The 26928-nt window shown below is 46.4% G+C and overlaps 1 protein-coding gene and 1 long non-coding RNA gene across 4 annotated transcripts in view; one reads left to right on the top strand and one right to left on the bottom strand.

Annotated features, from left to right (window-relative positions):
- The window catches only part of fgf14 (fibroblast growth factor 14), a 502771-nt gene that overhangs the window by 297626 nt on the left and 178217 nt on the right, over positions 1–26928 (top strand). For 2 of the 3 annotated variants that reach the window (XM_069890480.1, XM_069890478.1), the window contains exon 1: positions 10416–10608. The exons of the other annotated variant lie outside the window; for it this stretch is intronic. In XM_069890480.1, the coding sequence (XP_069746581.1) occupies positions 10416–10608 (193 nt within the window). Of the gene's footprint in view, positions 1–10415; positions 10609–26928 lie in introns of those variants that run through there. 3 annotated transcript variants of the gene reach the window in all.
- Positions 1575–9197, bottom strand: LOC138739885 (uncharacterized). The gene is made up of 2 exons (XR_011342521.1): positions 8812–9197; positions 1575–1983 (listed from the first exon to the last, which is right to left on the bottom strand). It is a non-coding gene; the product is annotated as an uncharacterized lncRNA (long non-coding RNA).

Genomic DNA, 26928 nt, shown 5'->3' on the forward strand with positions numbered 1-26928 from the left:
GTGAGATCCACTTGGAATATTGTGTTCTATTCTGGTCATCCAATTATGGGAAGGATATGGGAGTTTTGGAGAGGGTGCAGAAAAGATTTGCCAGAATGTTGTCTGAATTGGAGAAGGTGTCTTGTGAGGCAAGGTAAACCGAGCTAGGAGTTTTTTCTTTGGGATGAGAGGTGACTTAACAGAGGTGTCCAGAATTATGAGAGGCAGAGATAGGCTGGACAGCCAGCACCTTTTTCCCAGGGTGACAGTAGCAAATACTGGAAGACATCTGTTTAAGATGAGTGGTGAAAAGTTTAGGGGAGTCATCAGGTGTAGGTTTTTACATGAAGAGAAGTGGGTGTCCGGAATGCATTTCCGAGGGTAGTGGAGCCTGGTACAATGGGGACATTTAAAAGACGCTGAGGCAGATGCAAGAAAATAGAGGGTTATGGGTGTGAGGTAGGGAAGTTTTAGATTGTTGAGCAGGTTTACATAGGTTGGCAACTGTGCATTAATTTTCTCTATTATGTGACTGAATCTCAGAATCAGACCCTTTAGCCCTTGTGTCCATGATGACCATTGCACTTACTTACATGAACCCCATTTACTCGCATTTAGTGTGCAGCCTCCTGTGCATTGCCAATTCAAGTATTCATCCAGATACTTTGTACTTGTTGGAAGAGCTTCTGCCTCCCCTACATCCTTAAGCAATGAATTCCAGGTTTCAACCACACCTTGTGTGAAAAAGCCCTCTCTGGCCCACCCCCCACCCCCACCCCTTTAAACCTCCAATGTCTCACCTTGAACCTACACCCTCTTGTTTAGATGGGGAATAATTTCTTAGGGTGGCGTGGTTAGCACAATTCTGTTTCCGTGTCAGTGACCCAGGTTCATATCCACCACTGTCTGTAAGTTCTCCTCGTGACCAGTGTGGGTTTCCTCCGGGTGGTCCGGTATCCTCCCACCTTCCAGTGTTGTATGGGGTCAGTAGGTTCATTGGTCTCATGGGAGTAATTGGGCAGCACAGCATTGTGGGCCTGTTACCATGCTGTAACTGTAAATAAAATTAATTCTTGCCATTTAACTGATCTATTGATTCATAACTTTGTATCTCTCAGTCTCCACAACTCTAAAGAAAACAAACCCAACCCATCCAGCTTCCCCTGATAACTGAAACCAGCGGCCTGTCCGATGTTATACACACTGTGACATTATATCCCTGCTGTTATTCTCTGCCCTGATTCTTTGCCCACTTCCCTACTCCATAGGAAATAGAAGAAGAAGGTAATTAAGCCTATTTGACCATTCAATACTTATCATATAACCTGTTGGAGACACACAGGAGACTGCGGGTGCTGGAATCTAAAGCCTTACGGAATCTGCTTGAGGAACTCAGTGGGCCAAGCAGCATTAGTAGGAGAAAAAGAATGGTCATTGTTTCTTGATGAAGGGTTTCGGCCCAAAGGGTCAACCATTCCTTTTTCCCCCACTGATGTTGCTCAACCCACTGAGTTCATCCAGCAGAGTGTATTGGGCTTCAATTCTGCTTTGTCACCATGTACCTTGATCCCTCCAGCCAGGAGGGCCACATCTACTCCTTTTTGAATAGATTTAATAAACCGGCCTCAACGGCTTTCTGTGATGGGTAGATCCACAAGTTCATAACTCTCTGAGCGAAGAGGTTCCTCCTCATCTCATTCCTAGATTTTAGTGGCATCCATCTCGGGGTTTGCTGAATCTTGGTGATCAGTATCTTTAATACTTCAGTGGTAGGCTTGGTGGTTCTTCAAGCAACTTCTTTCTGAGTAACTGCGTTGACAGACTGAACATACTCGCACCCACAGTCTGTCTCATGTCACGGACAGCAAAGTGAATATTTAGAAAAGCTCATGTACTGATTTGGAGCCAGTCAACAATGGCAGCATCTCTCAACTTTACAAATTTGGAGCTATCTTCAACCTCTTGCAAGATCGACGATCAATCTTCTCCTTCAGCTCATTGAACCTGCAGGCAAATGTGAGCAGTATGACAATCAAGTACAAGGATCTATGGGTATGACCCCTATGTCCTTCTGTTCAACATCCTTCTCTAGGACCCTACCATTCCATTTACTGTTCATAGTGGAGATGGATGACCTCCCAGACACCCCCCCCCCCATCACAATCTTTCTTATTCTCTCCTGACTTTATCCACCAGAATTAATTCATGTCCTCAATGAAGTTTTTGTTGCTTATGTCAGAATGCCGGAGACCGCAGTCTGTTCTATCTTTCCTGTTCTTTTACAGTGAGGGATTATCGGTGGATAACTGATGTGCTGGTGTAGAGGATCCAGTCATTGGCTAAAATGAATCATATTATTGTTCATACTTCTCATACTACAGAATGATGAATGCTTTCAATAGAATTCTACACATTTCTTCAGTTTCCCTTCATGTGATTATCCCAGCTGCCTCGGGATTTTTCATTATCAGCACCTTTGTCCAAGTAATAAATTTCAGATCAACCCCCCCCACCTCCCGCCCCCCCCACCTCGTACAACAATGATATAACCTATCGGAGGATCAGGAAGCCTTTGTGAATTCTATCTGTCACTTACCTCTGTATAATTCATAGTCATTATTATGAGTATTATATTTAGTGGAATACTGTTCCTTTTGAAATGATTGAGATAATGTGAGTTGGACTTCAGTCCAGAGTTATTAAACCATAATTACAGAGCTATGGAGCGTAGAAACTAACCCTTCAGCCCAACTCACCTGTCCTAGCCTTGTTGTCTAACCATGCTAATCCCACTTGCCAGCATTAAGGCTACATCCTTCTCCTTTCCTAGCTGTCCAAATGGTTGAGATTGTCCCCAACTCTAACACCTCCTCTGGAAGCTCGATCTACATACCCACCACCCTCTGAGGAAATGTTGGTTCCTCAGAACCTCTCAACTTATGCCTTCTACTTTTAGACTTCCCTACCCTAGGAAAAGAAATTGGACAATCTACTGTTCCCCTCCTCATAACTTTATAAACTTCCACAGGGTCACCCCTCAGCCTTCAACATTCCAGCCTGTGCAATCTCTCTGTCAAACTACAGCCCTCCATTCCAGACAACATCCCTCTGCACTCTCTCTATTCCTACCACATCCTTTCTGTAGTGAGCCGGCCAGAAATGTACATCCTGCAAGTGTGGTCTAAGCATTGTTTAGTGCAGCTGGACATGATATTGCAACTTTTGTACTCAATGCCTTGACCCATGAAGGCAAACGAACCAAATGCCTTCCTTATGACACTATCCACCTGTGTCAGCATTTTCAGGGAACTATGAACTTGCACCCCAAATTCTCTCTGAAAGGTTCCTGCCTTTCACTGTATATATCCTATTTGTATTCCATAATGTATTACCTTAAAGAAGGGGCCTGACCTAAAATGCTGACTGAGCATTCTCACCTATGGATTCAGCCTGGCCCACTGAGCCCCTCCAGTTATTCATTGTCATAACTCACAGCCACTGCTGTGCCCAGCTTTCCAGTTGATCCATATCCTTCTACATCCTTAGATACACTCCTTCTCTTTTGGTAGCTCAACTGGTTTTTGTTATTGCTGTCAACAAACATGCGTACAACTTCAGGTCGCTGGCCTAGGAGTCATTAAACCCATGCTGACACTCAGGGGGCTTCACTGGGGGATAGTTTCAGAGGAGACTAAACCAAGAGGACCAGGTGATGCTTTGCACACTTCCCCTGACCACTGACCAACAATACCAAGGGAAGTTATCTGACCACTTATCATGGTCAGATAACTCATTGTGAACAATAACTGCATCTCTCCTCTGGACAAATCAGCATCCACGCTGTAACAAGTATTTTATTCGCTGTAAAAAAGTGCCTTGAGAAGTCTTGAGGCATTGAGAGATGCTTCAGAAATGAAAGTATTTCATTCCTGAAGATGTAAATTTGCTTTAGCATGCACAAACTAGTGTGAAGAACACTGATAAACTTTTCTACTGAGTGTTGGATGTGACAATACATGTGCAAGGAACAAAGTTACATTTTCATTACACAATGGAGTTTAGATTCTGGAGTTAAATAAGAAGGGGGAGGAGATTATAAAGGGGGAGCAGTGAGAGAGATCCTAGAATGTGGCATTGTTAGCAGGACTGATGCTTACTGTCCATCTGAATTGCACTTAAGAAGGTGGAGATAACCTCTTCCTTGAATCATGTATTGAGGGTCCTCCCTCAGCGCTGTTAGGAAGGTTGTTGCTATAAGGTATTATTGATCAAACATAGCTTTGGTGAGGGTGTAGAGGAGATTTACCAGGATGTTGCCTGAATTGGAGAATGTGTCTCATGAGGCAAAGTTAACAGAGCTGGGGCTTTTCTCTTTGGAGTGAAGAAGGAGGCGAGATGACTTACGGAGTTCTACAAGATTATGAGATGCACAGATAGGGTGGACAGCCAGCACATTCCCAGGGCAAGAGTGGCAATGACCAGAGGACATCTGTTTAAAGTGAGGGGTGGAAAGTTTGTGGGAGATGTCAGGGTAAATTTTTTACAAAGAGAATAGTTAATTCCTGAAATGGATTGCCAGGGGTGGTGATGGATGCTGGTACAATAGGAACAAAAAGATCCTTAAGACAAACACATGGATGCCAGAAAAATAGAGAGCCACGGTACTTGTACTGTGCTGTAATGTTCCATGTTATAGAAATGTGCTACTGGCTAGTTCATTTTTGAATGAACTTGAAATTGCATTCTCCAGTGAAAATGCTGGTGAAATCTTCGCCTCACCTCCTCTGCCACAATGCGATTACTCCAAGAAATGTTTCCATTCCTTCCAAAGCAACTTTAAGCAAAGGCTTTCTTTAGATTTCTTCCTCACGTGCGCAAACTCTTAAAACACTGGTGCTCCCAGGGAGATGAGCTCATTGGTCCTGTTAGCCCAAAGACCATTCTTCATAGGGGAGCTGGAATCAGAATCAGTGGATTGTTGAACCTTGAGCCTCGCAACCTGGCCTTTGTTGAACGCAAACAAACAAACATGGCATAGTGGGAAGCCAGAGGGTCAAGAATTCAAAACCCATCTCAGAGACTTGATTACAAAATCTGAGGCAGTTATGAGGGAGGGAGGGGCTCTCTGTTGTCTGAGACATCATATTAATGAAATATTCAAGGAATAATGTCAATGGTCAATTACTGGACTGCTGGTTCAGAGATTGCTAAAATGTTTAAACTCAATTGAAGAAATCCAGAATTAAAAGCTGCTGTCAGGGGAAAAAAATATCAAGAAACAATGCAATTCATAAAATCTCAACCGGTTTATTAAAGGAGATCTACTGACCTTGCCTGTTGGATTTGTATGTATCTCAGGCACACAGCAATCAACCCTGAATTTCCTTCTGAAATAGTCCAATCATAACTTGTATACAAACTCTGAAGCCCAATGAGGAAGGAATTTGAAAGACCACCAGACAGAGTCCATTGGGCACTTCTTGTTCTGTCAACTGGGCTATTGAAAACCCAGGCAGTGTACATCCAGATTTAGAGAGCTGGCCCCAGAATCAAGCCTAGAAACCATTGACATCATCCTTGCAGCAAAAATGCAATTGATAGCACGTCAATACTGCAGATGTCCCGCTGCTACTGAGAGCACCCAATATGTAAAAGGATATTTCCCATCCAGGTCAGTCTCTTCTTCCCCACCCCCAGCCTTCCCCCCAATCAAGATGAAGATACATGAGTTTGAAGACACACAGCAGCAGATTCAAGGACATATCTCAGAATCCGCTAGTATCCCAGACTCCTCCATTAAAAGCTGTAAGAATGATTTGTCCTATTAGTAGGACAGGCTCATCAAACGGGGCAGTGGCAAGATACATTGCTGGGAGGGTGTTGCCCTGGTGACCTTCATTGTCGTCTCCAGACCCCCATGAAATCTCATGGCCTCGGACCAATGTGCAAAAGAAAGGATTGCCTGCTCACCACCACCTTGCAGATGAATAAGCAACCTCCATCTCAAACTCAACTGGGAGAAAGTGTCATTCAGTAAATGGAAAAGAGTGAGCTCTCTGGTGGGGTCACCAATGTCTATCACCAGGGGGATGAGTCCTGTAGGTTATGGCTGCCAAACTCAGGCTGTGACAGTCAGTGAGCAACCAATCTCCCTGCCACTGTGGATATTGCACTGCACTGCTCAGTCATTGGGTAGTCCAGGCTGAGGACTTCATCCACTATCCTAATGGAGATGGACTCACAGCAGATCTGTCAATCCAAAACTGCTATCTAGAACATGATGCAGCCTATCAGCAACAAGAGAACTGGACCATAATTACATGTATTAGCTGCTTCAACCCATCTCCTCCTCTACCAGCATCTCCTTCCAGGGAATAAACAGTGGTTTAATTAGAGCCGTTCAGCATAGAAACAAATTTCCAAGATGTCCCACCTGCTTGTGTTTGGCCCAAATCCCTCTAAACGCATCCTATCCTGCATCCGTCCAAATGTTTCTTAAATGTTGCAATAGTACCAGCCTCCTCCACTAGCCGATGATTTACATAATACAGGGAAAGATTGGCATCCCATCTGCCACCATGAATATGTCCCCACTCCCAGTGAATCATAGCTGTGGTGTGCACCATGTACAAATGTACAGTATTAATGATTGGGCTGGATTACTCTGACCTCAGCTCCTGACTCATGACTAGTGCCACCAAGAAGGAAAAGGGAAATGCCCCATCATCATCCCCATGTCCTTCCATAATGGCAGTGTGGGAGCACCTTCATCAGGCAGAGTGAAGCACATCAAGGTAGCACAGTATCAAGTGGTGCTAGTGACACAGCCCATAAAGTTGTTGCCTCACAGTTTCCATGATGAGTTAGATTCCAAACTCTAAGCAGTGTGTGTGTGTGTGTGTGTGTGTGTGTGTGTGTGTGTGTGTGTGTAGAGATTGCATGCTCTCCCGCTGACCGCATGGGATTCCTTTGGGTTCTCCACTTTCCACCCACATCCCAAAGATGGGTTGATCGATCCTCAATGTATAGGAGTAATATGAAGGTGGAAGAGGATGATAGGAAAATATGTTACCATGAAAATTAGTGGGAAATGAGTGAACACCATTGGACTTGGTAGTCCAAATCTCCCAATCACAATAGTTCACTGCACATTCCCAAGTGTGATCCAGGGTGGACAATAAATGCTACCATTTACCAGCAAATGACACGACCTGGGCAATGGATATTTAAAGAAGCCAAGAATTGCCAAAACAAAATCCCACCATGGCACTTCAATGAGCAAAGGTGATCTGTCTTGTCTCCTAACTAGTTTTAACCACCAGTGCTGGAACAAGGTCCACCTGTCAGTTATTAAATTACTGATTAAAACATATAGAACACAGTTAGCTCAATGCCCTCGTATTCACGTGTCTATCCTGAAGAATCTTCAACTCTGCTACTGTATCTACTTCCACCATTAGCCCTGGCTGCCCGTTCCAGGCACTCACCACTCACTGTGTAAAATATTTCCCCTGCACATCTCCCGTCACGTAAAACACTGGCCCTCTCCTGAGTGACGCTTTTTTTTTAACCTAGAGACAAAGATTCTCAATGTCCACTCTATCAGAGCCTCTTGTGATTTTATATGACCTTCAGTCTCTGAAGCTCCAGATAAAACTACCCAAAGTTTGTCCAATCTCTCCCTATTACGCATTCCCTCTAAACAAGTGAACCTCTTCTGTCCCCTTTCTGAAGTCTACACATTCTTCCGGTAATGCACATTTATTGTTGGATCTTGCTGAGCACAAATGCCCTATTGGCTGATTAGCGGCGAAAGGCGATGCAAAACCTATCTTTGCACCGTAATATGGGGCTGACAGTGTGCGGAGGTGACATGTTCTCAGCCTGATGCTGGGAACTCTGCTGCCTTTCAGTAACCAGCGAAACTGACAACAACCGACACTTTCAAGTGGTTGCAAGTTGAGTTTGAAGGTTGTCTGCAGCGCCGGTCGTGGGGAGGAGGGGGGCGCACCGCCGTCGGCCGGCAGCAGGGGGCTCCCGCGAGTCTCCACGCAAACTTTTGCAGCGGAAACCTGGACACAGTTCGCGCGGACTGGGCGAGACCAATTGTCGAGAGCCCGGCAGCGCTGCAGGTGGGGCCTCGCAGGCATCTGCTCCCCGGCAGGCAGCACCCAATCCCGAACAACCATCCGATGCCTGGCAGGCTGGGACGGGGACCAGGACGGGACTCTGCCAGCACCCGAGAGTGGGGTTCGAAGCCCAGGGGGAGGCTGTCACCCGGAGGCGTTGCTCCAACTGCGGAGGCAGGCATTCTGAGCTGGAAAACCAGGGCCTGACCCCTTGGGGGGGGCGTGGCTCTGACCGGGGACGTGATTCTGACCTGAGGGGGTCGTGGTTCTGACTCCCGAGGGGTGTGGCTCGTAGCTCTGTCCCCCGGGTGGGGGGGGGGGGGGGCGGCGTCGTGGCTCTGGACCCAAGGGGTGTGGAGGGCCTTTGTATATAGGGCGCTCTCCAAGGTGCTGAAGATAAATGATCCGTCACACAGATGCTTGGCCCCCTTGGGTTGTGGGTGGGCACACCACGCACACACCCCAGACATCGCATCCCGTCCTCAACATGCATTCAGTACATACTGGTAACCATCCTTGGTTACCAGTCGCTGATCACCTATGTTAAGTTACCAATCACTGGTTTATCTCTGTAAGGTCACAAGACGCTGGTCATCAGTGTAACGCCACCGGTCGCTGATTATCTATGTCGGATAACCAATGCATGGTCACCTGTTTCAGGTCATGTCACGTCGCCGATTTCTGGTTATCTGTGTCAAGTTACCTGCCGCTTGTTATCTGTGTCAGGTCACCGGTCGCTGGTTATGTATGTAAGGTCATTAGTTCCTGATTATCTGCCAGTTTACCAGTCCCTGGTGTACTGTCACTTTTCCTCTTGTGCTTCGTACATTAAAACGTGTTATTAATATTCTGTCGTCAGGAATGATGATATTAACTCTGTGGTGATGATCCCTGCGCTGGTAAAGCCAGGACATGACCCTGTCGTTGCAGTGTAGATGAGTCTTTAGTTGGTGAACCCATCTGTGGTGATGAACACATTTTATTTTCAATCGGTAGTCAGTTTATACAGTGGATATCAGTCAGTGGTCATCGTCCTATCGTCATTAGCCTGAGTGTCACCTGGTTGTTCATCTGCAGTTATCTATCAATGGTTAACAGTCAGTGCTTATCAGTACGTGGTCAATAGTAACAGGTTATTGTTTACCCTAAATGTGTTTATCATTTAATGATTATCAGCCAGTAATTATGAGTCTTTAGTTACCAGTCTGTACCTATTTGGTCAGTAGTTAGGGGTCGGTAGCTATCTGTGTTAATTGATTCCAGGTTTCCAGGCAATGGTTATCAACCTGCAGGTTTGTCTACTTATGAGATGTTGAGTTATAATTGTTACCATTCTCTGGTTATTGACTTGTAATTACCAGTCTTTTGTTAACAGAGGCGTCAGTCATTGAGTGTGACTCTGTGCTGACTGGTCAATGACTAACACTCCGCTTGTCTTTGGGTTACATTCACTCGTTCTGTGCCTGTTACATTCACTCGTTCTGTGCCGATCAGCCAATGGGCTCCAAGTCCGTTTTGATCAATCCGCAATTATGTCTAAAGTTATATTTAGGAAAGTCAATTCTAATTATCAGTTATGAATGCTTTGTCAGTAATTGTGAGGTTAGTTTATCAATCATTGAGTAACAGTAGTGGTGAGCAGACTTTGTTTATCAATTACTCGTTACTAGGCTGTGGTTATCAGACGCTATTATCTGTTCGGGGTTATCAAATCCCGTGAGTCACTCTGTTCAGTCTTCTGTTGAAACTCTCCCCACCAGCCTCCCCTGCAGCCAGGCGGATAAACTTTGTGTGTGTGTGCGCGCGTACAGCCGTCAGGGCGAGCGGGCGACGAGGCGGAGCGCGGGTGTGTTTAACGCTCTGGTAGCTGGCTGCTGCCCGTGGACAACCAGAGCCGCATTCCGTGGCGGCCAGTCGGCTCTCCGTGGATCAGGTGCTGAGACCAATTTCAAGGGAAAGAGGGGTGGGGAGGTAAAGAGAAGTCTAGGTGAGCCGTTGGAGAGAGTTAGGAAGTTCCCCGGGCGCATCGGGTGAGGGGAGCCTACACTGCAAGAGGACAAGTGTCTGTCTTCCTGCCTGTTCGCCAGCCTGGGCTCCAGGGAAAGGATGGAGAAGTTGAGGACCGGGCAGAATCTCGCGGGCTCGGCGTCAAGAAGGAGCTCCCTCTCTCTCCGCATTCCCACACCCAGAGATCCTGAGCAGTCGGAGAGAGCACAGGCACCCAGCCAGTTTCCATGCAGGAGCTGAGGTGCTGACGAGCGGCCGGGGACCGTGTGAAGGCTCTTCTCACTCGTACTACTCTTGGTCATGGCAGCGGCGATTGCAAGCTCCCTGATCCGGCAGAAACGCCAGGCTCGGGAGCATCATCTGGACAGACCCGTTGTGACAAAGCGCATCAAAAGCCCCCACAAAAAGAAGGGGGTGTGCAATGGGAACCTGGTGGATATCTTCTCCAAAGTCAGGATCTTCGGCATGAAGAAGCGAAGACTGAGAAGAACAGGTCTGTGGTCGTTTAACTATTGACCCGGGGGAGGGGGAATCCTTCCCGGAGAGGGAGACGGTCACGGTATAATCTGGGGACAAAAAAGTGACGTTAATCAGGAGACCGTGGTTCACTTCTTCCTCTTCTCACCCACCGTGTGATTAGAGGAGCGGTTCCGCTGCGTGAGCGGTTCGCGAGGATGGATTGTGCAGGTCGGAACCGACGTGCTCTTCCAACCCCGTCCGTCTTGCCTCGACCCGCTTCCAGTCGCGAAGCATCAGGTGGGAGAGGGTAAGCGACAAAAGTTCCGTCTGCTCCGTCGAGAACCGAGGTGTCATTCATCGCGGCCGAGAAAACCCGCGCGTGACTGTGCGAGTCAGTTCGGCACCTGCTGCTGGTTCCCCAACTTCTCCGTTATCCCGCCCATTTAAGATCAAGTCCCGGAATTCTGTAGGTTCAATACTAAATCCTCTGGAAACCGTGCACACCCCGAAATACAAAACCTAGGAATTGCAGGGTTACAGATGATTTATAGCAAGCGGGTCTGCTCTGAAGGTGCACATTTCCCCTCCCTCCAAAATTGCATTTATTTCGCCTCCGATAAACAGCGCACGGCGGTGACAAGTTGTAGGTTATCGCAGTGAAGCCGGTGTGATTGGGGGAGACGCGGCGGGTCACAAAGCAGCGCGGGATCCATTCTCTGGCCGAAGGTGTGACCGGGAGAAGGGAGCAAAATCCCCGTCAGCCTTGGTACTTCAGCCCGCCGTGGACACCTGTGCATCGAGGATTCATATTTTAAATAAATATCCCCCTAAACATGGAGAGTCACTGGGAGAGGAAAGCTGGGGCGGAGGTAAGAAGGTCATCTATATTCAGAACATGTGTGGTTAAACTTCCAGAATTGAGTAGAGGAGGGGTCAGAGCCGAGTGCTGTGGGAGCTGGACACCCACACGCCAGTGCACAGGTTCCCGCTCTCACTCCCTTTTGCCCGCTGCGTGAAGACTTTCAGAGTTGATCCGAGTCCCCTCGGATTCTGGATCTCCAGTCCGGAATCGACTAAAGCCGGATTGGGGAAATGTCCTGAGTCGTGGGAAGCCTTGGGCAAAGCGGGAGGCAATAGGACAGGGCAATGAAACCCACAACCACACCCCGAGCTGGTCCCAACGGGACCCACCACCAGTTACCCCATTGGGACAGTTCCGTTTCTTTGCGGCAGAGATTAATTTGCAAAAAAAAATGGTGTGAGTTCAGTTTTAAAAAAAAAACTCAACTTTAGGAACTGGGTTCTTGTTTGACCGGATAGATTCTTGCGTTGATAAAATGGCCAGTGAGGAAAATCTTTTTGCTCCCCTGCCCATTTCTTCCTTCGTCCGTTCACCCTTCCCCCACCTCATTTCGTCTCCACCTGCGCTCTGCCCAATGCGACTCATCCCTGTGGTAGGCTGGAATTGTACGTCCCCACCACCATGCGGCCAGTTCTTGCTGGAGAGTCATCCTCCATGGGGTTTGGGCGATGGTTCTCATTCAGCGCAATTAACCCCACGGCAACGGCCACAAAATACACGGACCTCCGCAGACTATGCAATGGATCCACGGCGGCATACAGATGTGCCCGGCCTTTACTAAGGCAAGTCAATTATAGCCAGCGCAAGAGGCCACTGGCCAAGGAGAGTGTGTTGATTCGACCCATGAATCAGAAACGGGGGCCGCCACTTTCTCCCACTGTTTACCACACGCAGCTCTCCCTTACGTCGTGACAACGAGAAAGAAAACAGAATAAATTAGCCCAAACCTTTTGATGCAACTGTGCAATCCGACGCAAAATCTTGAAGGCAGTTCAGTGATCTTGAAAAACTATCAGAATTCTTAAGCCGCCTTGTTTGAGTCAGTGGCCTGGGATGTTTTTAAGTAGTTACCATGAAAATATTATGTATTTAAAGACCACCAGACTCCTAACGCAAATTAGAGGAAGCAATTAATTGTATTCTGCGACACTGTTCCACTTTTTAAATATAACTTTCGAGGTATCTATCCTCACTCATGCAGCTGGTGGGGTTTGAAATTGTCCAGCTTATTGGCTCTATTTTTTCCCGGTACGAACGTGTGGGGTGGGAATAAACAGCTCCGATGTTTGGTCATTCGTTTCAACGCTTCATTCCTCAATGCTCCTGGACGTCTACATTCGTTATTTTGTGTGGGATCTTTCTGTGCATCCATTGATTGTTGTGTCCTTTACAATAGTGATCAGACGTCAAAGGCATTTTTACTGAAACTTTGCAATGCCCCAAAGTTGTTGGAAAAAAATGCTGCACAAATTAATCTTTTCTCATTAACAAGCGAAAGCTATTTTGCTAAGGTGGGTCGCCAGCTGAAGGCAGCAGTTCATTCTCGGAGTTTTGAGGTCTAGTGAGCTGCACTGAACCAAACTATGTGACCAAATCCTCTTGAGATCTCTCCTGCTACCGAAGCAGTTGATTTTATTGTCAGAATCAGAATTTATTGTAGTGAACATGAATTTCGTTGTTTTGTGGCAGCATCTCGGTGGAAACATTTATATAAACCACCTTATCATTTAAATAAAAATGGTGCAAGAAAAAGACAAAGTGAGGTCATATCTATAGTTCATTCAGGAATCTGATGGCAGCGGGAAGAGCCTGTCCTTGTGCCGCTGAATGCTCATCTCCAGGCTCCTGTAGTTATTTTCGGATTGTAGCAGAATGAAGAGGGCATGTTCTGGGTGGTGGGGGGTCCTTGAGGATGCAGTCTTTTTTTTTTAAAAAAGACGCCTCTTATAGATGCTCTCTACGAAATGAGAGCCTGAGATATTGCAGGCCGAATTAACAGTCCTCAGGAGTTTTGCCCTCAGCACTTCCATACCAGGCTGTGATGCAATCAGCCATTAATCTCGTGTAGAAGTTTTCGGTGATTAAATCTCCTCCAACTGTCTGTAACTTGTTGCCAGATCTCCGTAATCCTCCATTCACTTTGTCATTTACAGCTGGGAATATCATGGTTCCTTCATCCCGGGAACTTGTTGCCATAAGTTTATGTTGATGCTTTGTTATTTACTGATTAATTCCAGTCACACTTCCAGGGGAATGCTTAACATTGGTGGAGAGGTGAAACTGACCCAGGAATTGTTCATGTTAAATCCTTCCACAGTCAGTCTCCCCACATCTCCCTATCAAATGATAATTGCTCCAAGCATTGGATTTATATTTCCAGTAACATGACCATTACACCATCATACCCACACAATGTCTAAAATCGATGATAAGTAATGACTGTGTATCGCATCTCACAATTGAAATGACGTTGATAAATTATGTGAACTTCACTCTTAGAATTGTTGAAACAATCTTAACTTCTCCAAACAAAATTCTCCTTTGAAACATGATATGCAAAGGAACATGCAAGTGAATTCCCTGGCTTTACACGTTGGAAACAGCAGAAAACGGAATTCTAATGGCATTCATAGCTGTTGAGGAGAAACAATTTCCAGTGATGCCAGAGTTGGTGACCAGAGGATGTTGTGTGAAGGGAATCAGCAGGAGGAGGGAATATGTTCTTTGGGTCTTTTAGTGACCTGCGATGCATTGCCCAAAGGGAAATGGGAGCAAATTCAACAGGAGCTTTCCAAGGACCATATGACGTAGTTGCAAAGGGATATTTTCAGTCCACTGGGGGTTGAATAGAGAAGAGGAAATCATTTGATAAATGTTTCCATATGTCCCATCTCATGGCGGTCTGGTTCTTGATCTTTCTAAGGCGTCTTCACTTCTCTGTACCCGATGATTGGTCAGGCTTTCTTCACAAAATTGAGTACAAATCCTGAGAGGGCTCTACTCAATTCTTCCCAGAACAGGACACCTTTCCAAATGTGGACGCTGCTATATATCTCCATCTCTTCCATTGATCCTTCACCAGATCAATATCCAAAACAATATTCACCTCCTCTTCTGGGACTATGTTTAAAACTTAACTACTTAACCAATGGTTTGGTTACCTGGAGCCAGATTTTAGCTGCTTTTTCTTCCCGCGAGGCTATCAGAGGCAGTAACACGACCACAGAGGTGTCAATGGTGTAACTAGCAATTAGCTGAACTCGGTTTGCAAATGGTATTTCAAAAACAAACGGCATTTTTTTTTAAAGTTTTTCTCCAATTCTGTCAAAGTATTCCTTCCACCCGCTTGTTTTTCTGCGACAGATAGACGAGATTTCTGTGTTTAATGTGTTTAATAAAATTAAGTCATGGACATTTTTTCGACTTCCAGTGCCTGAGACAGACCCGTAACTGAACAACACATATAGATGTAATGGTGTCATTTCCATCTCAGAAATCATAAATTTGACTTCATTCTTCCAATTGGTGAAACCATCTTAGCATGCCACAGATTTCAAGTATTACCCACGTATTGCACTACTGGAATCAAGAATGGAATGTGACTCAGGAAAGAAGCAGCCTTCAAATCTCTGCTTCATTTTGTATGTTTTCCTTGGTATACCAATGAAAAGCCCCACAGTTTTACACAGTTCTCATCGCCCCAGGCATATTATCAAGCTTTAGTTAATGCAATACTGCTTATTTAGTCAATTACCTCCCCTAGTTACATATAAAATGCCTGCTTTAATGATCTTTCTGGGAGAGTTATGGGGCTGTCTGTAATTCTGAATATTTCCTTCTGCAGACATTCACGTGCTTTGTGTGCGACTGTTAGTTCTCGATTCTGAAGCCCCTCGTACCCTAAGGCTATCTTGCAGAGTAGGCGATAGCTTTGTAGCAGTCATTCAATGTCATTTTGCCATTACCCTTTTTTCCATCCACAATCATGCGATGTAACCTATTTACCGAAAGGTGTGAAGTAAACGTGGTACAGTTCTGTCTTGAAAATTCACATTTAAAATAAATAAAATGAAGGGATTAGAATAAGATAATACAGAAAAAAGAAAGAATACAATTTAATTGAGTGTTCTAATATTTTGTTATTGTGAGGAAACCTTCGAAAAATCGTTTAGACTGAGCAGATACAATTCTTCCTGCGTGTCAGCTTCAGGGAACCTCACCATCCTCCAGTCTGAAATTTACAAGCAGCCTGTCTGTGACTTTTTGCTCTCTGCTGCCAACAGCCATTGTTCTGCAGCGTAAGCAGGTTTAAGCCCCGAGCTTCATCGACTCCTCGCCTATTTATGAAGGTTGAGGACGTCCTGACGGACAAGGGAAACCCAGGGAGATTTGCTGGAAGATATTTTCTCTTCCATCTCCACAGCCAGCAAAAGCAAGGCTGGAAGAAGGCGTGGAAGCTTTAACGGTCGACTGTACCCATTTACACGGCAGGCCATTCAGTCCATTGGACTAGTGCTGGTCCATGAAAGTGCTCTGCAATTAGATTAATTATCCCTTTCTTTATTCGCGTAATACTCTTCCTGTTTCAAGTCCTTTCCCAATTCCTTTTTGAAAGCCCCTGCTTTCGCTGCCTTGTCAGATCCAGTTTCTGGTCTTTTTTAGCTTTGACTAATGCCCAACAAATGGGGGTCATATTTGCCAACTTAATTAAAGAGGGATCAGCTGTGGCTCACCGTCTCTCACTCCTGGTCAGAATATTATAGGATCAAGCCCACTTGAGAGAGCTGAGCACAGAAATCGAGGCTGGCACTGTAGGAAGTTTGCTCAAATCACTCATCAGAAACTGTGACTATAAGATTCTCCTGGATGAAGCATCAGAGCAGATAAAAACTGTTTAGCTCTTCGAGCCTGCTTCACCAATTCAATATAATCATGGCTGATCATGGACCTCAGTACTTACCCTCTTCCTGTTTTCCCTCAGTAGCCCTTGTTCCCTTTAGCCATAAGGGCCACACCCACTTTCCTTCTGAATATATCTAATGAACTGGCCTCAACAACTTGTGGAAGGGCTTCCACATGCTCACAACTCTTTGAATGAAGATGTTTCTTCTCATCTCAATTCTAAATGGCTTCCCTCTTATCCTTATGTTTATGGACCCTTGACTTTACCAACATCAGAACATTGTGCAAACTCAAGACGACAATGGAGCAAGGTGACTTTGTACAAGTTGCTCCGAACATATCCTCTTCTTACATTCACTACCAGATGTCATATATTGAGGTTGTCCTTAGAATGTGCTCTAGTTTTCTCCTTGATCCTGGTTGAATTGTCCACAGGAAACTGCCATGGGAGAAATGGAGAATGGGAAATATGCACATGTAGGAGCAAATAGGTTATAAAGAGAAATGGAATCAATAGGACTATCTTGATAATCGGGATAGACTTGATAGGCTGAATGGTTTCCTCTTACATGTAAGAGGCTATGAGAATACAGGTACTCCCTGACATACCTCCGTGTTCTGTTCTGGATGACTGGTTGTATCTCAGAAAGGATGTATGTCGGAATTGTTAGTCGGCGTCCTGGAATCCAAGGGCTGGGTGTGGCCATCTTGGTTCTTGTGCGCATGCGCAAGTCTTTTGGTCGGTGCATGCATAGTGGGTTTGTGTATTCAAGTTCGGTTGGCGTGTTCACAAAAGTTAAGTGCCCTAACGATATTGAATTTGCTCCTTTAACTCCCATGCATGCACCAACTGAACTCCAATATGCAAATGCACCATGCATAGGCCAACCGAAGACTTGTGTATGCACACAGGAATCAAGATGGCCGCACCTAGCCTACGGACCCCGGAATACTGATTAACAAGGTAAGTATGCATATTTTGGCTCTTACATGCCCTGTATCCCTGTTATAGTTTGTCAAATACAACATAAACCACGTAAATTTTATATTTTTAATTTAAAAAAAATATTCGGTCATATGTGAGGATAGGCATAGGTCGCGAGTCGGGGATTACTTGTATATGAAATGTTTCCTTTACATGCAGATGGGGAGAAGAGAGGCGAGGGGTATCATGCAAATCCCAAACAGCGTGGTGAATTTTTAAAAGCTGATCCGAGAAGACACTGTTCTTACTTTCACTGCCCCTCCCACCCTCCTTTTCTCTACTATGTAAAGGTTGACTTGTTTGGATGGCATGCAAAACAAAGGTTTTCATTGCATCCTGATACATGTGACAGTAAACAATTCAATTCGATTCAAAAGGGCAAGGGTAATCCTGAACTGAGAGATTACATTCAATAAGATGGTGGGTTGAGGCACTTTTCCAGGAAAGGGGTGTGGGGGGGGGGGGGGGGGAGGGGAGGGTGCTGAAGAGTGTATAGCCATTCTTTGCCACTATTCCTGTCTCAATCCAGCCTCCTCCCATTCCTTGGCATTGCTCTCTCCCTTGTCTAGCTCCCCCTTAAACCTGTCTGGGCTCATCCCTCCCTGTGGAATCAAGTTCCACGTTTTTCCCAGAGGAAAGGATCATTTTAATGCCTTATCAGACGTATGAATTTATGGTGCCTACTTTTGGTCTCCTCCAAAAAAAAACCTGAAACCTCGGTCAAGCCACAATGACCTTTACATCTTTCGAGAGAAAAATCCCAGCCTTCTTAATCATGGTGTAGTGGGTATAAATAGTACATGAAGCATCCTTGTATGCTCTCTGCTTAAGGATCCCAGCTCTCTGTATGTAAATCCTGGTGCAGGTGTGCAGAATGAGTAGCAAGCCTCAAAAATAAATCGAGCTAATAAACCGAATAAATTAAAGTGGTGGCTCACATCATCATCCATTTCTTATCTATAAATGGAATAAATTAACACATAAATACCATATATCATTAACATAAAGACTGCAATTTCATGGAAAATTACAATAATTGACAACAAAATTGCAATTATGTCAGCCAAAGGAATGATTGTTTGCACCTCAGCAAAAGAAACGCATGGAATGTTCAACACAGAAACAGGCTGTTCTGCCCTTTTGTCTGTGGTGTGGTTCCTTCCCCACACCTCACTGTCTCCCCTACACCCCCTTCTGCTTCTCATCTGTTCACTCAGCTTGCTATTAATCATGTTTCTCCTCTGCACTCCTTTTAGCAGAGTTCCCTATTCTGAGTACTCCCCGTGGAAAGGATTTCGCCTGAACTGCCCTTAGAGTGTATGTGTGATTGAAGGCTTTTATGATTGGAAATATCCTCTCTCTGCCTTTACTGTCGAACTATATGATATTTCAAACACTGGTATGGTCACTCTTTCCAAGCCTTTTCTTTCCGAGAGGAAAGAGCCATTGGATTGTTTCGTTTATTACTCCTGCATTTTAACCCTTGAAAAGAGATGTCTCAGTGGAACCACACACACACACACACACACACACACACACACACACACACACACACACACACACACACACACACACACACACACACACACTTTGTATGTTTTAGCATTGTCAAGAATAACTAATGACATCTGGAGGAGGTTGATTGAAGATACTTGTGCCCAGCAGTGTGTTGCAAGGGTCAATAGTTACTGTGCTTGCGGGGAACCTCCTGATTAAACTTGAGTTACAAATTATCTTCGACCAATAACAGCCATACAATGCACCCCCATCAGAGACTGAAGTTGTTGCCAATACTCAAATCACTATGGCTTAGGTTTTGGAATCAGTAAGCAATTATTTTTTTTCTGTGGATGGGATGAAAGAATGTTTGTCTTTCAAGCAGTATCACCAATTGAGTAACCACAGTGCTATTTATGGGAGTTTGCTGTGCCTTTGTTGGCAGCCATCTTTCCCATGTTGCATCAATGACTTCATTCCAGAGGGAATAATTGCTGTGAGAGGTCATAGTTGGCACTGTAGAAGTGTTTTTTATGAATATATTTTTTTGTTTGGTAATATCATACCTGCTTTAGCCATAAGAACATTTTTCCACATTCAATTTGAAACAACAGTTGGCCACGATTCTTGAGGGCCTTTCTCGTTAAGATTAATGATTTACAGTGAGGGATATCTTGGGATTTAAGTTTTGCTTCTGAGGGTTTGATTTTGAAAATTGTAGGCTGCACTTTCAATTAGATCTTCCTTCGGGGTGAGTTATCTGAAAACTAGAAGGTTCTATCTTACTTTATAAATTTACTCCAATATCATTAAATTATTTGACTTGTATCTTTTCCACGTTCCTTATATTAAATTTTTTAACCATTTTTCTTTTAATACAAGTCATATATAGCATCCAGCAACGCGATTAGGGAAGGGGTTTGAATTTTACTCCTCTACTATTTTCTCCTTTCCTACTTTTTTTGTATTATTAGAGATTTTTTTTCTTAAAAAAGGTTTATATTATTTAGAATATGAATTATGGATATGATTTACAATTTATGTAAGTGATATATGGAATATCTTTCATTTATGTAACTGTCCATACTAGCTTACTGTACCCTTTTCGTTTATATAAGTTTTTTATTAAAATCAATAAAAAATATTTTAAAAAGAGAGAAACCTGGAAAGTTCAAAAGTGGATGTCTGACACATCCAGAGATTCAGACACCTGTTTCCATGTTCCATTATAGGAGGAAGAGAAAGCCAAGGAGATTGTAGCAACCAAAGGATGCCGAGAAGGTTATTTAGCTAATTGTGGCCAGATCAGATCTATTAAAGCAAATACACTTCCCAAATATAGTCCATACACTGATCCAAGATCTGGCTTAATGCGGGGAGACTTTCACCCCCTTCTGACTCTTTTCAGATGGTCATTTCCAGACCCCCAACAACCAGTGGGAGAATAAATAAATCCTAATTCGTCCTTCAGCCAACCATCTTAAACCAATATCTCTCTGAGGTTTTCTAATAATTGGTTTTATTGATATTGACACAGGGCAGCTCTACTACCTTAAGAGAGTGGATGCAAACTTAATCAGTGATGTACCAGAGAATTGACTATACAAAAGATTTCTAGTCACTTTCCCCTTCCAGCTGATGCCCAGTCAGTTTTGTTGTCGTGGGTATTGTGGTCGGCTGTTCTGTTAATGGTCCATCTGGGAGTTACTCAGATTTTGTTTTAACTGCTCCTCTAACACTGCACATTAACACTATCATCTTCTGAAACAATCCCAGTCTCCTTTCAGGCCTTGGACAATGTCCTCAGCATGTTGACGCAAATAGTTCCATGTCCATTCAGATGGTCCTGTGCAGAAGCAGGCCACTTGACCCAGTTGCACCTCCTGAACCCAAACCCCTAACTCCTCTGTCACTCTCCTTCCCTCCATGAAAGTTATACAAAATTGAGGGATATAGATAGGGTAAATCCAAGCAGGCTTTTTCCACTAAGGGTGGGTGAGACAAGAATGAGACAACAGGGCTTAAGGGTGAAAGGTGAGATGTTTAAAGGGAACATTAGGAGGAAACTCCTTCATGCTGAGAGTGTGGAACAAGCTGCCAGATGAAGTGATGAGTGGAGGGAAGGGTCAATGGGATTAGGTAGAATAATACTTTGCCATGAAATAGATGGGCCAAAGGGGCTGTTTTTGTGCTTTAGTGGTTCTATCTCTCCCTCGTGTTTATCCAGCCTCTCCTTAGACCAATCCTTCCTCTTCACCTTTTCTCTCCCAGTTGGGAGTTGGATACACTCTTGATTCTGAATTGCTCTGAATTTATTGGTTTTGGTCCGGAAAGATAGTGATAATATAGACAAGGCTTACCAATGAGTTAAAACAACTTCTGATAAAAGGGAGGTTCCTCTCTACAGAATGCATCTTCTTTCAAAGGATGTACAACTTGCTGTTCACAGGTGTGCAGAGATCAGTGAATTGGTGACAACGGGATCATTCTGACTGTTAAAAAAAAATGTGAAAGTTTAACATCGATTGAATGAAATATTTAAGAGTTTTAAGGCATTGTTACCCCCAACAGTGCCATTTTGACTGGCTGCCCCACCACATGGCTTACAAGCAGGGCCGGTTCACCTGCCTATTGGTGAGCCGCCACACAGCCCCCCTCAGAACTGGCGCCAATGTCCTTTTTCGCCGGATGGCCTCGCTTCTTGGGCTGGGCTACGACCAGAGGCTCAGTGGGATCGAGGTGCGCTGGCTTCAGCCTGTCCACAGTAAACAGCTTCCATCTGCCGCATGAATGTAGAGCTGGAACACTGTACAACCCTCGTACGGTCACTGCAGAGGTGCCATGGTTGGGCCCTGCCAAACTAAAACGTACTCCGTAGAAAGCAGTTCGCTGGGAACGTGAGATGGGCGGGTGCCATGCCTGGGTGGCGGTGGGGGTTCGAACGAGTATAAGTGTGCCCTGAGGTGAGGAAGTAGTTCGTGGAGATTGAGGTGCATTGACGAACTCACCAGTTAGTGCCAGCAGCGCACCATAGACCAGCTCAGCAGCTGACGCCTGCAGATCTTCCTTGGGAATGGAGCGGATGCCCAAGAGCACCAAAGGCAGTTCATCCGCCCAGTCGGGACCGGTGAGGCGGGCCATGAGTGGCGACTTAAGGTAGCGGTGCAGACGTTTGACCAGTTCATTGGCCTATGGGTGGTAGGCTGTGGTGCAGTGTAGCTGGATACCCAACCTATTGGCGAGCTGTGCCCAGAGCACAGATGTGAACTGGGCGCACCGATCGCTGGTGAGGTGACCCGGGACACCAAACCGGGCGACCCAACCATATAACGGTGCTCAGGAGCAGGAGTCGGTTGAGGTGTCTGGCATCGGGATCACTTCAGGCCAACGAGTGGTGCAGTCTACCATCATAAACAGGTAACGGTTGCCCCGGGAAACAGGTAAGGGCCTGACGATGTCTACATGAATGTGGCTGAACCATTCCTGGATGTGCTCGAACTCCTCTACGGATGCCCTGGTGTGCCTGTGCACCATGGACGTCTGGCAATGGGTGGATGTTCTGGCCCAGCCCACGATCTGCTTCCGCAGCCCAAGCCATATGAACCATTCTGCCACCATCTGGACCGTCGACTGATGGATGGATGTGAAAGGTCGTGGATGTGACGGAAGACCTGGCTGCACCACTGCTGCGGAACCACTGGCCGTGGGGAGCCCATGGAGATATCGCACAAGATGGTGCCTTTGCCACTTGGAGTCGGTAGGTCTCGGAACCACAGGCCTGTGATGGCGGTCTTGAAGGCCCTCATCTCTTCATCAGACTTCTGGTCCCGGGCGAGCTGGTCGAAGTCAAGGCCGGGCATCAGCTTGCAGATGGCTGGTCACGAGAGTTCATCGGCAACCACATTGTCCTTCTTCGCCTTGTGCCGAATGTGGGTGGTAAACTCCAACACAAAGGAGAGGTGACGCTGCTGGCGGACCGACCAGGGATCCTTTGCCATCGAGAGCACCTGAGTGAGGGGTTTGTGGTCGGTGAAGATGGTAAAAGTCCTCCCCTCCAAAAAATTGTGGAAATGCCGTGGCGCCTGGTATATGCCCAGTAACTTGTGGTCGAAGGCACTATACTTGCATTCCAGTGGGCAGAGCAGGCGGCTGAAGAATGCCAGCGGCTTCCAATGTCCATTCACCTGCTGCTCCAGGATGGCACCAATGCCTGTGGCAGAGGCATCGACATAGAGTGCCATATGCAGGTCGGTGTGCGGGTGGGCAAGCATGGTGGCCTTCGTGAGGGCGTCCTTGGTAGCTTCGAATGTGATGCAGACTTCTGGGTTTCAAGCGAGCGTTTTGCGCTTGGCTGCAATTAGGGCGAATAGCAACTGCATGATGCTCACAGCTCCCGGGATGAAGCGGTTGTAAAAGTTGACCATACCCATGAAATCCTGCAGCCCCTTGAGGCTGTCCGGGCGTGGGAACTTCCTGATAGCGGTGACCTTCTCAGCGAAAGGCATGGCTCCTTCGGCCATGATGGTACGACCCAGGAACTGCATGGACTCTTTCCCAAACTGGCACTTGGCCGGGTTGATGGTAAGGCCGAAATCGGCCAGCCGGAAGAAAAGGGCACGTAGGTGGGCCTTGTGTTGTACCTAGTCCTTGCTGGAGGCAAGGATGTCGTCCAAATAAACAGACGAAATCCAAGTCCCTGCCCACAGAGTCCATGAGGCGCTGGAAGGTCTGAGCGGCATTCTTGAGCTCGAATGGCATGCATAGGAATTCGAACAAGGCAAAGGGGGTGATGATGGCCATCTTGGGTATGCCCTCAGGGTGCACTGGGATCTGGTGATATCCTCGAACCAGGTCAACCTTGGAGAAAACCCTCACACCGTGCAGGTTGGCTGTAAAGTCTTGGATGTGAGGGATGGAGTAACAGTCAGGAACTGTTGCATCGTTGAGGCGTCGATAGTCTCCGCAGGAACGCCAGCCGCCAGAGGCTTTCGGGACCAGGTGGAGCGGCGAGGCCCATGGGCTGTTGGACCGCCAAATGATCCCCAGTTCCAACAGGTGCGAAAACTCCTCCTTCGCCACCTGGATCTTGTCAGGCAGGAGTCGGCGTGCCTTGACGTGAACCGGTGGGCTCTGGGTGGGGATGTGGTGGAACACCCCATGGCACAGCGAGGCAGTGGAGAACTGTGGCTTGAGGAGTGTCGGGAACTCATCCAGGATTCGCTGGAACTTGTCTCTGGGCATGCTGATCGTGGCCATCTGCGGTTGCACCGAGTGGGAGGCATCGAGGCAAACGGCCTGGAAGGTACGGGCATCCACCAGGTGCCTACCTCGAATGTCCACCAGAAGCCCATGTGCAAGGAGGCATTCTGCACCCAGGATGGCAGTCGGGAGGGATGAGATGGTGAACATCCACGCAAAATTTTGTTGGCCCACCTGGAAGTGGACTGTCTTGTCTCCATACGTCAGGATTTCTGTTGCATTGGCCGCACGGAGGGGAGGTCCAAGAGGTCAGTTCCTGGACTCGACGGCTGTGGCCGGGATAACGCTGATCGGGGCTCCAGTGTCAACGAGGTACTGCCAGCCGCTGACTGAATCACGCAGGTAGAGGAGGCTGTGTCCTTGGCCAGCCGCCGCAGCCATTTCCCTGGAATGAGCAGGGCTGACAACACTTCCGAGCCCTGGCTCCCCAGCGCTGGTGTTAGAAGCAGAGGCCTGGAGCAGATTCTGTGGCCTTGGTTATGCTTGGGGGCCCCTGCAGGGGCCAGATCCTCTACTGCAGTGCTAGGGGCGGGCTTGGCATGGACATGCCCATGCCTCATGATCTGCTGAACCGCTGATCCCTCCGGGAATCATGCGAGCCATAGCTCTTGGGCCTTCTGGGCGACCTTCCTTGGGTCGGTGAAGCTGTCCTGGACCAGCAGCGGCCGGATGTCCCCAGGCATATGGTCAAGGAAAATGCGCTTGAGGAGTGGGCAGTTGGTGTGCTCACCCATGAGCATGAGCATCTCGTCCATCAGCTCCATCGGGGACCTGTCCCCCAGGGCGTCGATGTGCAGCATCCAAGCGGCACGCTGGTATCTGGATAGTCCGAGGGATCCGGTAAGCACTCACTTGATGGTCTGGTATTTGTCTTCGGCGGGTGGGTGCCTAACGAGGTGCAGCACATGTCTAGCGGTGGCCTGGTCCAGCACAGTGACCACATGGTAGAATTTGGTTGCGTCAGACAAAATCTGGCAGAGGTGAAACTTAGCCTCTGCATGGCCAAACCAGGTCTCTGGCTCCTGAACCCAGAATTCAGGCAGTTTCACGGCTATAGCGCTGATCCCAGGCTTGCTCATTATGGGTTCAAAGATGTTTGAACCAGTTGGGGTGATCAATTGTAGCGGCAGCTACTCTGCTCCTGAAGGTGCACACACAACCAGATGGGTTGAGCTCAATGAGCAGACTAGTTTATTGCAGGCTGCTGGACTGTACTTATATTCCCAGCCTGGACCAGGCTGAGAACCGCGCTGGAGGGCGCTGACGTCACCCGGCATCACATGGTCCCCCAGCGCGGGCTTCTGAGCCCCACGCTGGGAGGAAGGGAACACCCCCGACGGCGCCATTTTGGCTTACAAGCAGGGCTGGTTCGTCTGCCTAGTGGTGAGCCGCCACAATTCCACTGTTTTCAAAATAGCACAAATAATTATTTTCTTTTAAAAATGTATGATCAACTTAATCTTAGAAAAAAATTATTAAAAAAAAATTAGAGCTTTATTTCTGTTTACTCTCAGCGTGGTTGAATGATCAGCCCTTTAAGAAATGGTAACTGGTGATCCCAAACTTAAGTTGCAAAAGGGGTTGGTTGAAGACCAGTAGTTTTCCTGCAGGTTATTGAGAAGCCCTATCACTTCAATCACTACTCTGGGAAATCAAGACTATAATTCTGCTCTCTACTTCTGTAACTCTTTGCAGGTTGAATTAACGATTCATCTCATGTTATTCTTCTTCAACAGTCTGTCTCATGCAATTACTGCCTTTTCAGTTCACAGAACTCTAGCACAGGAGCCTATTCACTCCATCTCATGCATGGTGGCTCAGTACAAGAGCACTCCAGTTAGTCCCATTCCCCTGGATGTATCCTAGTGCCATCCCATTGCTTTTATTTGAATGCCTGCTGCTCCCTCTGTGTGGGATTCAGATTCTAAGCACTTGCAGGATTAAATCATTTTCCCTCAGGCCATTTTGGCTCTGTTGCCGATCATCTTTATGCTGTGTTCCCTGGTTCTCAATCTCCCTCTTCCTTGTCTGAGCACAAGCATCCTGATGTTCAGTCAGATGGCCTCACAGCCCCTTCCACTTAATCAAAGTTCCAGTGTCATCCTTGAAAATTTATTTTCCTCACACATTGTTGCTTTGCTGGTGACTTTTAACAAATCCTCAGCTCCTCTCAATTGATCTTAAAACAAAGGAAAGAATCTGTTCTACAAAGTGAAATATAACCTCAATGCCTGAAGAAGATTTTGAACCATTTTTAGAATACCTTTTGGGAGAGAAATATCAGCCCATAAAAATATAGAGAGACACTTGCATTCCTATAGCCCCTTACACTGCCTCCGCCTGCCTTGCAATTAATGAAGTACTCCTCTGGTTTAGTCACGACAGCCAATCCACACATAAACCAACCTCCAAACAAACACCATTGTGAGAATATCTAGGTCATCTATTTCTCTGATGTTTATTGAGGAGTCAATGTGAGCTCAGGACCCTGGAGAGCACTTCATACTTTTCCTCGAAATAAGGCGTTAAGGTCCTAAATATTACCCTTTGGCAAACAGGCAAGAGTTGGTCTGATCTCAGCAGCACCAGAGGGGGCTGTTCCGCTCATCCCTCCTCTTAGGAGGATTGCTCCAATGATGCACTCTGTTGAGGTACTCCACTGGAGTGCCCACTTTGAGTGTAGATGAGGAGTGGAACTTGAACCCACAGCCTTCTGGCTCAGAAGGGAGAGTGTTCTACTAACTGACAATTTACCCTTGTTGTTTCTGATATTTATACTCTTCACGTGTCTCACATTTGTTGGCAGCTAGCCCACTTTTTTACTGTCTAGCTAACATTATTCGGCTTTT

The sequence above is a fragment of the Narcine bancroftii genome, chromosome 7 (assembly GCF_036971445.1).
Source record: "Narcine bancroftii isolate sNarBan1 chromosome 7, sNarBan1.hap1, whole genome shotgun sequence".
Taxonomy (NCBI): Eukaryota; Metazoa; Chordata; class Chondrichthyes; order Torpediniformes; family Narcinidae; genus Narcine; species Narcine bancroftii.